This window comes from Myotis brandtii, unplaced genomic scaffold, assembly GCF_000412655.1.
Source record: "Myotis brandtii unplaced genomic scaffold, ASM41265v1 scaffold441, whole genome shotgun sequence".
Taxonomy (NCBI): domain Eukaryota; kingdom Metazoa; phylum Chordata; class Mammalia; order Chiroptera; family Vespertilionidae; genus Myotis; species Myotis brandtii.
The window spans coordinates 1,535,931-1,550,056 of NW_005366873.1; the positions used below are offsets into that span (position 1 = coordinate 1,535,931).

At 52.6% G+C, this 14,126-nt stretch overlaps 1 protein-coding gene across 1 annotated transcript in view; it reads right to left on the reverse strand.

The window, feature by feature from the left end:
• VWA2 (von Willebrand factor A domain containing 2) overlaps positions 1 to 14,126 on the reverse strand; it is a 28,952-nt gene that overhangs the window by 6,095 nt on the left and 8,731 nt on the right. Inside the window, exons 4-11 of the mRNA XM_014546409.1 lie at positions 12,297 to 12,406; positions 7,478 to 7,672; positions 5,489 to 5,622; positions 4,732 to 4,864; positions 3,243 to 3,298; positions 1,914 to 2,021; positions 242 to 452; positions 32 to 200 (exon numbers count right to left, since the gene is read on the reverse strand). Coding sequence (XP_014401895.1) covers positions 32 to 200; positions 242 to 452; positions 1,914 to 2,021; positions 3,243 to 3,298; positions 4,732 to 4,864; positions 5,489 to 5,622; positions 7,478 to 7,672; positions 12,297 to 12,406 — 1,116 coding nt within the window. The remainder of the gene's footprint in view (positions 1 to 31; positions 201 to 241; positions 453 to 1,913; positions 2,022 to 3,242; positions 3,299 to 4,731; positions 4,865 to 5,488; positions 5,623 to 7,477; positions 7,673 to 12,296; positions 12,407 to 14,126) is intronic.

Here is a 14,126-nt window from a genome sequence, read left to right on the forward strand (position 1 = left end):
CCCCGAAGAAGGGGATGTCGAGGCTCCGGACCAGGTCGGGCACGTCCAGGTACTCGCCCACGGGCACTGCCACCTCCAGCTCCCCGCTGTACCAGGCCACACCCACGCGGGCCCGGGAGTCCTCGTTCAGTGATGCCTGGGCAAACCGCTTCACAAAGGCCTTGGCCCGCAGGAAGCCCTCCAGCGTGGTGCCTGCCGAGCTGGCCAGCAGGAAGAGGACGTCGATTCTGCACGCCAGGGCACGTCCAGGTACTCGCCCACGGGCACTGCCACCTCCAGCTCCCCGCTGTACCAGGCCACACCCACGCGGGCCCGGGAGTCCTCGTTCAGTGATGCCTGGGCAAACCGCTTCACAAAGGCCTTGGCCCGCAGGAAGCCCTCCAGCGTGGTGCCTGCCGAGCTGGCCAGCAGGAAGAGGACGTCGATTCTGCACGCCAGGCTCAGCGTCGGGGCTGCCGACATCACAGCAACCGTCACGCCGTGGCCACCTGGGGCATGCAGGTCACCGTCCCACCCGAGATGCCCAAGCACCACACCAGATAGCAGAAACCACTCTCTGGGGGTGGGGTGGGGAGAGACGGGGTGGAGAAACTGAGGCTGCAGGGGCTGTGACCATTGCACATCACAGAGCTCTCCCTTCTGGCTCTCACTAAGGGTCTCCACCCAACCACTGTTTAAAATTTAACATGAAGCCCAACCGGAGTGGCTCAGTGGTTGAGCATTGACCTATGAACCAGGAGGTCACGGTTCAATTCCCAGTCAGGGCACATGTCCAGGTTGTGGGCTCGATCCCCAGTAGGAGGCGTGCAGGAGGCAACCGATCAATGATTCTCATCTCTGATGTTTCTCCCTCTCCCTCCCTCTCTGAAATCAATAAAAATATATATTTTTAAAAATTGACACGCAACCTATTTTATACGCCCCGCCTCCCATTACAGTTAGTGCCTCTGTGTCCTGTTTGAGAAATCCTGCAGCTACATTCCTTCCTCTGTGAAAACAGACGGTTCAGGCGTGTCCTTTGACACTCAGATCTATGGTCCTTCTGGAACTGACTTTTGTGGGGCTTGTGAGGTGTAGGGTCTTCCATGTAAATCTCCAACCGACCCAGCACTACATTTTTATAGAAGTCATTAAAGAAGCCCCTACGGAGTGCGTTCCTCTGTGAAAACAGGCGGTTCGCGGCGTGGCCTCTGACACTCGGATCTATGGTCCTTCTGGAACTGACACTTGTGAGGCTTGTGAGGTAGAGGGTCTTCCATGTAAATCTCCAACTGACCCAGCACTACGTTTTTATAGAAGTCATTAAAGAAGCCCCTACGGAGTGCTCAGCACTTAACATACAGGGTGGGGCAAAAGTAGGTTTACAGCAGTGAGTACACAAAACACAGAGTTCATTCTTATATGATGATGTACTGATGATTGTATTACTTTTCCATACGAACAACTATAAACCTACTTTTGCTCCATCCTGTACATAATCTGATTCCAAGCTCCCAACAACCCTAGGAGGTGCCGCCTATTAGTCTCTATTTCATACCTTTAAAACCAAAGAGGAAAACCACACACACACAAAGAGGGTTGAGGCTCCTCTTCCTAAAAAAGAGGCTCTGCCCAGCACCAGGTCCGAGCTGGGCTGGCTCCAGCCTGCAGCTGGGTTTGGCGACGCTCAGATGTCAAGCAGTGACCATTCGGAAGCTAACAAGCCAGGAGCCACCGTCCCACCCAGAGCTTCATTCGTGGAGACTCAGAGCCGAATCCCATGAGACACCACAGCACGGGGCCCTTGGTAAGTGGGTGGCTCTAAACTCAAGGGCCAGTTTCCTCCTAGGAGCTCCAGGGTGAGGGGTGAGCCAGGGGACCGTGGACGCCACCCCTCCCCAACGCTCCATGTTGAAGGTCCCGTGCATACGTACCACAGTTAGCCTCCTCTCTGAAGGCCGGCGGGCACAGGCAGTGGTACCTGTCCAGTCCTTCTGGAACACACGTGCCTCCATTCCGGCAAGGCTGCGAGTCACAGGGGCCTGTCAGAGAGATGCCCATGAACGGCCTAGCACCTCGGCCCACAGGCACCAGTCCCGCAGGCCACCCTGCCCCACCTCCCTGGGAACCCCCAGGAGACTAGCTGCAACACCTACAGCAAAGAGGGGAAAGAAAGTGGGGTGTGCAGAGGAGGGGCTGGGTGTGGGTGGTAAAGGACACTTGATGGTGAGCTTGGTGAGGCCCTGTGTGAGTTACATGCTCACATGGGGTCCTGACAATGGGACCCCCCACCCCCATTCATATGCAGAAGTCCCAACCCTCAATACCTTTGCATGTGACTGTATTTGGAGACAGGCCTTTTAAAGAGGAAATTAAGGCTAAATGAGGTCATAGGGTGTGTCCTAGTCCAATGTGAATGGTGTCCTTAGAGGAAGAGACACTAGGGCCGTGGTCGGCAAACCACGGCTTATGAGCCACATGTGGCTCTTTGGCCCCTTGAGTGTGGCCACGAAGTTTCAATGGCACTGTACGTGCACGCCCACACGTGGTACTTTGTGGAAGAGCCACACTCAAGGGGCCATAGTTTGCGGACCACTGACCTAGGGCCCTGCATGGAGCAAAGGCCGTGTGAGGCCACAGTGAGAAAATGACCATCTGCAAGCCAAGCAGAGAGGGCGGAGAAGAAACCAAACTGGCTGACACCTTGACCTTGGACTTGCAGCCTCCAGGACTGTGAGAAAATACATTTCTGTTGTTTAAGCCGCAGAGAACTAACACAACAGGCCAGAACAACCCCCAGCTGCAAGGGGGCCTGGGGGAGCTCCAGGGGCCACGGTGATGAACTGGTGCTAGACCTGAGCTTGATGGGGGTGAAGGTCTCAGTACCAAGAAGCCGGCAGCGTGGGTGTCTCAAGATGGGGAACGCTGCAGGGGGGATGGTGCTGTTTCTGACGTTCGACGTGGGTTGTTAGCAGCCTCTGCAGGCTGCACAGCCACACTGCGAGCCTTTGGACCCTGGAGTTACGGAAAGTGCCTCCTCCACTCACTCAGGCACCTTCCTAGCCCCTCCAAGCTCCAGAATCCTCATCTAAGAAGGTGACGCCGGAACTGGCCCCACAGTGTTCTTGCGAGGATTGCATGAACTCATCCACGGGAAGTCTTAGGACAGAGCCCGACACGAAGCAAACAGCCCACAACAGGTAAGACACCAGCCTCGTCCCAGGGCCCAGGCCGAGCAGGAGAATCCAAAGGGCGGACTGTACCTGGGCAGGTGGTCCTGTAGCAGGTGGCAGGGTGGGTTAAGAACACTCTCTTCCAGCTGCAATCCAAGGACACAGACAGTAGAGATCAAAGGGTTAACAGGAGGACAGACACCAGGAAGGTTACTTAAAACACAAAGCTGCCCTAGCTGGCTTGGTTCAGTAGATAGAGCATCAGCCTGCAGACTGAAGGGTCCCAGGTTCTATTCCCATCAAGGGCACATGCCTGGGTTGCAGGCTCCAGTAGGGGGTGTGCAAGAGGCAGCCAATCAATGATTCTCTCTCATCATGGATGTTTCTCTCTCTCCCTCTCCCTTCCTCTCTGAAATCAATAAAAAATATATTAAAAACAAACAAACCATGAAGCTGGTATAAAATTCCAATGCAGACACTAGTCAAGAGAGACTTCCTTGTTTTCTTTCTACCCCAGCTTCTACATGCACACAGAGTAGGGGATGGTTGAAGCTACCCAGAGACAATTTTAAAAAAAAAGGTAATGTACATTGGCTGTCATGTCAGAAGTTAGAGATATCTGTGTTCAAAACTCTGAGCGGTGAGAACAGCTTTCTATTACAAGTTCCTTTCTGGGACTGGCTGGCTGTGTGACCCCAGGCAAGTTACTTTCCTTCTCTGGTCTTCAGTTCCTTCTTCTAGATCAGCGGTTCTCAACCTGTGGGTCGCGACCCCTTTGGCGGTCGAACAACCCTTTCACAGGGGTCGCCTAAGACCATCCTGCATATCAGATATTTACATGACGATTCACAACAGTAGCAACATGACAGTTATGAAGTAGCAACGAAAATAATTTTATGGTTGGGTCACATGAGGAACTGTATTTACAGGGCCAGAAGGCTGAGAACCACTGCATTAGATGGTAACTCTATAGTTTTCAACTGTGACCCTTGGAGCCTCAATGGAGAGAGAAGGAGACTGAGTGGCCAAGGGCTGTACTGGAGGTGGTGTGGACAGTGCCGAAGGCCAGGCCAGGGATTGTGAGGGACAGGCCAGGCAGCAGGTGCTCTAGAACAGCGGTCGCCAACCGGTGGTCTGCAGGTCACTGGGGGTCCATGAGGTCCACAAGGTTGGTGACCGCTGCTCTAGAATGCCTGAGCTCTGGCCCTGAGGATCCCAGCATCCCCCCGGGGCCACCACACGAATCACCCAGGACCTAAGCCTTTTGCCTCACTCAGGCCCCCATAAACGTGGAGACTGGTGCTCAGAGGAACCAAGTCACCAGGTCACCATCCCAGGTGCAGAGCACGGCCCGAAGGCCCAGCTCATGGCTCCCTTACCAGCCTCTAGAATGGCCGTGACCCTGCCACCCTTGCTCACCCTGGGCACCCAGGTGGTGCGTCAATGACCCTCCCTATACCCGGCTCTCCCCAGCCCTGCACTCCTCCAAACCCCGCAACACCCGAGCGCTTGGCCTTGGGGACCTCCACCCACAGCCAGGACGTGCCCTTGAGCTCAGACCCCAGGCCACAGGACAAACCTGAAGAAGGGGCAGGGGGCAGCCAGCACACCATCGGTCCCCCGCGATCCTCTCCAGCACAGGCCGCTGCCGACCAGCTCCCTGACCGTCTCCAGCGTCTTGCGCTCACAGGGGTGAGGCTGGACCCTGCAGTCTGTGTCCACAGCACACACCGACGGAGAAGACAGGGTTACGCCTCCTCCCGCACTGAGGTCCCCCACGCCCAGCCCTGCTGCCACCTTCTGCCTCTCGGGCAGAGCACACGGGGGAGGGGCTCTGCTCTGCCCCTTGCTGGGCGCCGGTCTCTGGGCACCTCCTCTGCACAGGCCCTGCCCTGCACAGCTTCCACATCCCGTGCACACATGCGTGTTTCCTATAACACGTTCGCTCTAGCTCCTGGGGGACCCTGACGGAGGCGACTACTCATGCAGACACCTGGCCCCGGGCTGCAGAGGCCATTGGCTGACCACAGTGGGGGCGCCGACTTGGCTCCTCCCCCGAAGCAGGGGACAGGTACAGGGGCCCCCCGTGCTCCCAAGCCCTGGGCCCCTTTACCCCATGGAGACAAACTCCAGGTTCCAGCTGAGAATCCCACATGGACACAGGACACAGCAGAGAGCCCTGGGGCTGAGGCTGTGGGACCCCGTTCCTCTCACCCTCCCTCCTTGGGGAGGCTCCTGAGTGCTTACCTCATGCTAGGGGAACCCTCCCCACCCCACACCCCACTTGCATCCCACAGACACCCCACTTGCACATGGGCCAGCCTGGAAGGCCGTACCTGGAGAGGCGAAGGTACAGAAGTCGGAGCTGCTGAGGGCGCTGAACAGGCCGTTGGTGGCGTCCTCCACCTGCTCGGCCATCAGCACGTGCTGCTCCCTGGGCTCGCTGGCCAGCGTGTGCAGCTCCTCCCACCTGGGCCCAGCCCCCAGCAGAGGTTACATGCCTTGTCACTCCCAACCCACCCTCGGCCTGCCCTCCCGGCTTCTAGCCCATGGGCAACACCCCGCCCCACCGCCCCCCACTGCCACGGAAGCCACTTCACTGCAACCTCATCCCTCCAGGATGCAGGGAACATCCAGAAGTGAACTTCAGAATGACCTCGAGGACACTCGGCCATGGGTCATAATGTGTGCGTGCTACCGTCCACGGACCTCCACGGGCCGGGGAGAGCCTCACACTCAAACAGTCGCCTCCTATGTCAGACATGGTCCTGACAGATTTCACCGTCTGGTTCTGTGACTATAGCTGATGAGAATAATTGAACCAGAAAGAAAGGAAGGAGACTGGTTCTAGGCAAGAAAAGAACCAACAAGGACAGCTGGCAATAGAAAAAAATACAGAAGTGCCCTGATTGGTGTGGCCCAGTGGTTGGGCATCAACCCAGGAACCAAGAGGTCAAAGGTTTGCTTCCTGGTCAGGGCACATGCCTGGGTTGTGGGCTCGATCCCCAGTGTGTGGGGGGGTGCAGGAGGCAGCCGATCGATGATTCTCTCTCATCACTGATGTTTCTCTTTCTCTCAAACGGGGGACCCTTCAGTCCGCAGGCCGACGCTCTATCCACTGAGCCAAACCCGATAAAAACTAATAAAGACGTATTAAAAAGAAAGAAAAAAAATACAAAAGAACTATAAACAGTGAACGTAAGGACTCCAAGGCCAGCACTGGGAGCCCATCTAGGAGGGAGCCAGCACAGACAGCCAGAGGGCACCATTCAGGGCCCAGGACAAAAACGATGAGCAGCACAAGGACGTGGGGGCGTGAAGAAAAGGCTAAGAAGACAGGGCAGTTGGCAATGCATTTAGAATCCTGCCCACCAACGTAGGCCAAGGTTTGGCAACATGGCAACAATTTCATTGATTTCTAAAATTCACTTACGGCCCTAACCAGTTTGGCTCAGTGGATAGAGTGTCAGCCTGCAGACTCAAGGGTCCCAGGTTCGATTCCGGTCAAGGGCATGTACTTTGGTTGCGGGCACATCCCCAGTGGGGAGTGTGCAGGAGGCAGCTGATGGATGTTTCCCTCTCATCGATCTTTCTAACTCTATCCCTCTCCCTTCCTCTCTGTAAAAAATCAATAAAATATATAAAAAAAACTTTTAAAATCCACTTACGTAAAATTCCCTATTCTCTCCTGAAGCCATAGAAACTGGACATTTCTCCCAGTGCCCAGGGCAGGGCCTGGCACACACAGGGGGGCTTCTCAGCTCTGCGCTCACATTCACGCTCAGGGGGGCAGCTCTGCCTGACCCCACCCAGCCACAGACTTTCTTAAAAGCTCCCTGCAAAACAGATGCTTAGCCAGAGATGAGAATCATCAGAGGGGGCTCCATAAATACTAAAAGATGTGAGCCGGCCTCTGCTGGCAGCCACAGCTCCAGCTCCTGAGAGCGCCAGGCTGAGGGCAGCAGCTGGGGGGGTGGGGGGACATTCAAGTCCCTGGCCCCTCTTGCTCACACCAAGAGACCCCTGACCCACCAGTGCAGTTAGGTGACTTTCCATTTCTGCCCAAATCAATTCGAGTCCGTTTCAGGCACTTAAAACCAAATGTTTAGACGAAAGGAAAGACAATGCAGAGGCTCAGACTTGCAGACTCAGAGCTCCCTGTGCTCCGGCAACAAGACAAGGGAAGAAAAGAGATCCCACCTGAACCAGCACCGTGTTTCCACCGCCCCTTCTCCTGCGGCTGTGAGCTCTCCCAGCCGCACCACGGTCCCCCCACCACCCCAACCCTGCCCCAAAGGGCTGACCCAGGTGTCCGAGTCTCTTACCTGGGAAAGTGCACGCCCACGGCAAACACAGTGACCCCTCTCTCCTGCAGCTGCTTGGCCGGCAGTGCCACCTGTCCTTGGGACCTGCCGTCCGTGATGATGATGAGGACCTGGGGCACAGAGGCATTTCGGCCCCCGGGGAACCCTCTGCGCAGAAAGTATTTCAGAGCGAGGCCTGTCTCGGTGCGCCCTCCTCTGAGCTCACCCGGGAGGAAAACACAAAATATGGTTAGTGACCCAGAGAGGTGACGTTGGCAGACAACGGCTCCTCCATTTGTAGTGACAGCCACATTCCCCCGGCAGGAGCTCAGAGTGACGATTCCTACCAAGAGAGATGCACTTGCTCACCCTCTAAACCACAATTATGAACAGACATGAACTTTTCCTGGGTCCGTAAGCTCTGTGGTTTAGGTAATAATGTCACTCTCTGGGTCTGTAAGATGCACCCCGCACAGCTCTGTGGTTTAGGTAATAATGTCACTCTCTGGGTCTGCCCCACGGATGGCTGACAACTCCCATCGTCTGTCTACCACCCACCTCCCATGGCCCCACCCGTGTCATCCCCTTCTTGTTATGGCTCAACATCTCCCTGGGGTCCTTGCCATGACCGGACCTTCCTGGCCCACTGCCAAGTTCAGGGTCAGGTGGTGGAGGCTGCAGTTTGCTTCCAGATCAGGGCAGGTCACAATGGTCCCTGCTCATTGGGACGCTAAGAGTCTGTAACCTTACAGGCCAGTTACACGGACTGTCGACGAGCTTCGAATCCCAGTGCGGAATCTCTACTAAACCTCCCAAAAGGAGGCTCGTCCCAGCCCTCAGAGGGAGGCCTGCTGTCTCTCTGTGTCAACCGGGCAGAAAATAATGCCTCACTACAATGGATTTTCAGGCCAATCACAGGAAACTGCCAGTGGTGTTACTGGGCGGTGAATGAAATGACTGCGTGAGCTTGCCCAGCCGGCCAGAGTTCTGGACATTCAGAGCCAATTGCTGGCCATGGTTTATCTGACTTATGTTATCACCGGGCACAGTATTGAAAGGCTCGGCTGTGATATTTTTTAAGCTTCTTACTGCAACGTGTCAGGGTGGTTTCTTAGCCACCTCAACACACACCTTCAGGGAATCGCCTTGGTCTAGAAGGTAAGTGTTCTGGGTTTTAGGTAAAGCTCTTCCCCTCAGGCCAGCCTTGAAAACTTCTCTGTAGAGAAAGGGGGAAGAGCCCTAGCTGGTTTGGCCCAGTGGAGAGAGCGTCAGCCTGCAGACTGAAGGGTCCTGGGTTCGCTTCCGGTCAAGGACACATACCCTGTTTGCGGGCTCGATCCCCAGTAGGGGGCGTGCAGGAAGCAGCCGATCAATGATCCTCATCATTGATGTTTCTCCCTCTCTCTCCCTCTCCCTTCCTCTCTGAAATAAAAAAATATTTTAAAAAATGAAAGAAAAAGGGGGAAGAGCCCTGGGAGGTCATCCTTCCCATTCGGCCAACATTCCTCTGTTCTGATGAATCCTAGTGTCTTCATGCTTCATGTCCTCAGTGACCCTGCAACTGTGGCCAAAAAGTTCGTTACCACCCCTTGCCCTGTTTCTCATAGTTATCCTAGGATGCACACTGCTAACCGCCATCATCCCCAAAACAGAAGCGGACCGTGTGCAGACACACACAGAGGCTTCCTTCTCCACCTCCTGTGTCCTCACGTGGCGCGTTCCTAACGCAGCTCTGTATCTCTTACGTCATGAAGAATACTCTCCAGCCCTTAGCAACCACTTTCACCACAGCTGAGAGGAGGATCCCAGCTACTTAGGGGGTTGGGGTGGGAGGAGCGAGAAGTGGGAATGGGCAGCTGGGTGGGGCCTATTGGACGGTGTGACTCTGGTCCTGGCCAAGCCACCTGCTCCTTCTCAACCTCAGCTTCCTCCCTCCTCAAGTAAAGAATTGGAGTAGATCCTATGTGATCTCTAAAAGGGACTTTTTGAACCAATTTGCTGCAATTGGCTTCATTTTTTAGAAGAGAACAGGGCCAAATCATTTGAGTTAGTCACCCAGTTTTTGACTTTCAGTCCTAAACTTAATCCAACAAGCTATTTTTTCCCCTGCAAATGTTAGTGTACATATAATGGATATCAAGTTTTTATAATAATATTATATCAATAATAATAAACCATAAAATTCACCCTTTTATCGTATACAATTCAGTAGTTTTTAGTACATTCACAGACTTATTCAACCATTACTATTATCTAAATCAAAACATTTTTATTACCCCAAACAGCTCTATACCCATTAGCAGTCACTTCCCATGCCCTCTCCCTATACTAGTAGCTCCTGGCAATGACTGATCTTTTCTGTTGCCAGAGATGTGCCAATTTCAGACGTTTCACAAAAATGAAATTATACAATATGTAACTTTGTGTGTCTGCTCCTTTCACTTAGCATAATGTTCTCAAAGTTCATCCATGTGGTAGCATGAGTCACGTCATCCCTTTTTATGGCTGAATAATATTCCATTGTATGAATATGCCACATTTTGTTTATCCATTGCACTTTTGTGTTATTTCCACTTTTTGCCCATTATAAACAATGCTACTATGGAACATAGGGTATACAGTTCTGTGTGGGCATATGTTTTCAATTCTCTTGAAGTGAAGTTGCAGGGTCATATGGTAACTCTATATTTAACATTTTGAGAAACTGCCAAACTGTTTTTCAATGCAGCTGCACTATTTTATAATTCCACCAACCATGCATGAGGACTCCACATCCCTGTCAACACCCGTCACTGTCTGTCTTTTATTTTAGCCTTCCTAGTGGGTATGAAGTGATATTTCACTATGGTTTTGATTTGCACTTCCTTAATGACTAATGCTGTTGAATATCTTTTCATGTCCTCATTGGCCATTTATATATCTTCTCTGGATTTCTTTTGGGATGATGAAAATGTTCTAAAATTAGATTATGGGAATCTATATATATAAAAGCCTAAATGACCGTTACGACTGGTTGACCGAACGACCGGTCGACGGGTCACTATGACGTGCACTGACCACCGAGGGCAGACGCTCAACGCAGGAGCTGTCCCCTGGTGGTCAGTGCACTCCCACAGCCAACCTCCTGCGCTGGCCAACCTCCCGCGATCCCTCCCCCTGGCCGGCCCCGATTGGCCCCAGGCCTCTAGTAGTTACATAACTCTGAAAATACACTCAGAACCACTGACTTGTCCACATTAAATGTGTGAACTTTATAATATTTAAAGTATATCTCCATAATGCTGTTTTTAAAAAGTCAGAGGTAGTAGGGAGAAAACTTTTAAAAGTGCAGTGCTGAACATCACTTCCCAGAGAGCAGTTCAGTAGGTCTGGGAGGGGGTCCAGGCACCTGCATTTTTAACAGACTTCCCTCAGCAATACTGACCCAGGTCGCTCTATGAGCTCACTATGAAAAGTGCTGCTCTGGGTGCCTGGGCCCAAGTTATGGGGGTGAGGCTATGACTTTTTTTTTATAGGAAACCATTCTTGGGGGCCTCAAGGGTAGAGGGCTCCAAGGGAACAAGGAAAGGCCAGTGTAGTTTTTACAGATTGATATCAAGGTGCTCTTCCCTTTGTACTGTCTTGTATTTGACTTGCCCCTCATTTGTGCAGGGCGCCCATGGACAGAGGAAAGGGCTGGGACAAACGGCCTGAGACAAAGTCACTGGGGATCCCGGGGGCAGTTCCTGCTGTGCCCAGTGCGGGGATCTAGGCTTGTGGAGAGCACTGGTGCACCTACAGGAGCCTGTGCCTGGATAAAGGGCCTCAGGGCTCAGGGCCTCTGCACCTGGAGGCGACATCTAGAAATGGGAGCACGGACTTCAGTGGACACTGGTGCAAGGGGCAGCAGAGATCAGAGTGACCAGTGGCAAGTGAAAGGCAGTCTTCTGTGAGGGCTTATAAATTACGTGTGTGTGTGTGTACCTAGTATGTGTGTGTATAACATTCAAATGCAGAGATGTATATGTTTACGTGCATACGCAACATACATGTAAAAACATTTACACAAGAACTATATGTATATACATGTGTGCCTATGTACACATCATATACACACACATCATCTGACTTGTAAGTAAAGTTATGGCCCCACTACATCCATCCGTTTATAGGGTGTGCGTGTGTCTGAGCACACGAACAACTACTCATCATTTCAAAGCACTCTCAACAGTACAGGAGCACTTACTCTTTAGTCCAGTGGTTCTCAACCTTCTGGCCCTTTAAATACAGTTCCTCATGTTGTGACCCAACCATAAAATTATTTTCGTTGCTACTTCATAACTGTAATGTTGCTACTGTTGTGAATCGTCATGTAAATATCTGATATGCAGGATGGTCTTAGGCGACCCCTGTGAAAAGGTCGTTCGACCGCCAAAGGGGTCGCGACCCACAGGTTGAGAACCGCTGCTTTAGACAAACCACAGAATGAGGCTTTGAGAAGTGTGTGAGCTCTTCGAGCTGTAGCAGTCACCAAAGACAGACTGGGAGAAAGAGCCAGTGTTGTAACACTTGCTCTTAATGCTGGTCTTGACCTTCACCGGCCCTTTCTCCCAGGTAACTGACAACTGCACATAATAGCAGCAAATACTTTTTTTGAACGTGCATCTAAGTTCCCACCCGGGGCATCATCTGGTAACAGGGGCAGCCTTGAGAGGGGCATTCTCGTTACCCAGAAAGCACAGCTGGGAATCTGGACACCCCAGCCCTCTCTGGGAGGCCAAGGGCAGGGCCAAACCCTTCAAGAGCGATTTTCAGAGCAGCCAGCCGCAGCCTGGCCAGGGCAGAATCTGAGCGTACATACTTGAAAACCATCCTCTTGAGTTTTGTCTTCACTTCCTGTTGGGTTGACAAGGAGTCCAAGGGGAATTCCAGCCAAGGAGCGGAACTGAACTGGACCGCTCCTACCCTGACCTGCAGGAGGAGACAGAGGGCCCAGGGGTTGAGAGCAGGGTCAAGTCACACACATTCCTAAGAGGGAAGACAGGATGAGAGAGGTTAACGACCCTGCCTCCTGCCCGCTCAACAACTCCCAGAGCCAGAGCTTTCTCTGGTCTCCCCAAGAAAAGGTTCCCAAGACCAGGAGAAGAATCTGGAAGGCAACAGTCCAATCTGCCTGTGTCTGTACTGACAACCACCACTCCACTTCACTTTTCTCGACCCCCATTCTGGCATTTCGCTCGGCTGAGCGGAGAACATCTTCGTTAGGGCAGGGTCTTTGCTCGCATTTACCGAATGCCTGCCAGGAGCAACCTCACGTTACTTCATTTAATCCGCAGAAGCCCTATTCCTACCCACGTGACTGTTGGAGAAACTGAAGTGTAGAGAGGACACAGATCTGGCCCAGGGAGAGAGAGAAAGGGAGCCAGGCCTTTGAACTTGGTGCTTATGATCTTCACGAGGCTCAGCTCTATGGCTCGCCTTCTCAGCCGCTAGCACAGGCCTTCAGCAAAATGCTCGCTGACCCAACCAGGGCTGTCACAGTCGCTAGCCACAGCCACATCCCTGCTGGCTCATTACTGACCACAGCCACCACACGCCCATCCTTGGTTGTAGAGGGGGTCAGCCTTCCAAGCCTACCCCTGCCCTGCGAGGGGGAGGCCAGCTCTCCGGACCAGAGTCAGACTGGGGGCAATCAGCGTCCAACCTGAGGCCAGCAATCCTGGAGCTGAAGGTCCCCTGCCTGGAGGGAGGAGAGTTGCTGGTGAGTCCAGATGTTGCATCCTAAGTGAGGAGGCCACATGAGGAAGCCCAATGCCTTGCAGGACTGGGGAAGGAGAACTGAGTAACATCATTCTCTGGACCCTTAGAACACTAGCGTGTCTCAAGCAGAGAGGGATATAAACATTTAGGTTTCCTCTCAATCTCTGAACCTAATTCCTGGCTCTCCACACCCCTGGAGAAACTGTTCTCAGTTACCCGTGTTATAAGGAACCCTAATTCCAGCCACACTTGCAAATGAGCCAAGTGATTCATATTTAAGCAAGGATGCCGCCTTTTGCTTGCAACTTGAATTCCTTCACAGCTGATGCCTTAACAAGCCTGGTGCCTGGGAGATGATCAAAGCCCTCGCCACACCAGGGGGGCTCACCTGCCCCCAGAGAGCACAGCCCATCGGACTTGCCTCCCACAGGAAGTTCTGAGGAGGAGCCACTGGCATCTTAAGTGGGAAGAAGTCTTGGGTGGGCATGTGGGGGGAATGGACACTGGAAAGCAGAGCAGGAGAGAAGCTCACAAAAGAGTTTCTGAGACGCGACACTTTTGAAGTCTCCTTGAATTTGGCAGGTGATAAAGGAAGGGGCATCTCTAACCAGTGGGGGAAACATGGTCTCGTTACTAAGGGATTTGGGGACAACTGGATAAACCTGCCAAAGAACAGAGGATAAGCTGCAAGTGGATTCAATATTTAAATGTGAAAAATATAACCGTAAACGTTCTAGAAGAGAACCTGGGAGAGTTCCTTTAAAACCTCCAAGCAGAAAAGACCTTACTACGACTAAAAATCATAAAGGAAAAACTGATGAACCTGAGGACAGGAAGAAAACTTCAGCAGGGCAACACATACGATTCAACCAAAAACATGAAGACAAAATGGAAACATTATTTGCAACTCACGTCTGAAACCAAGGGTTAA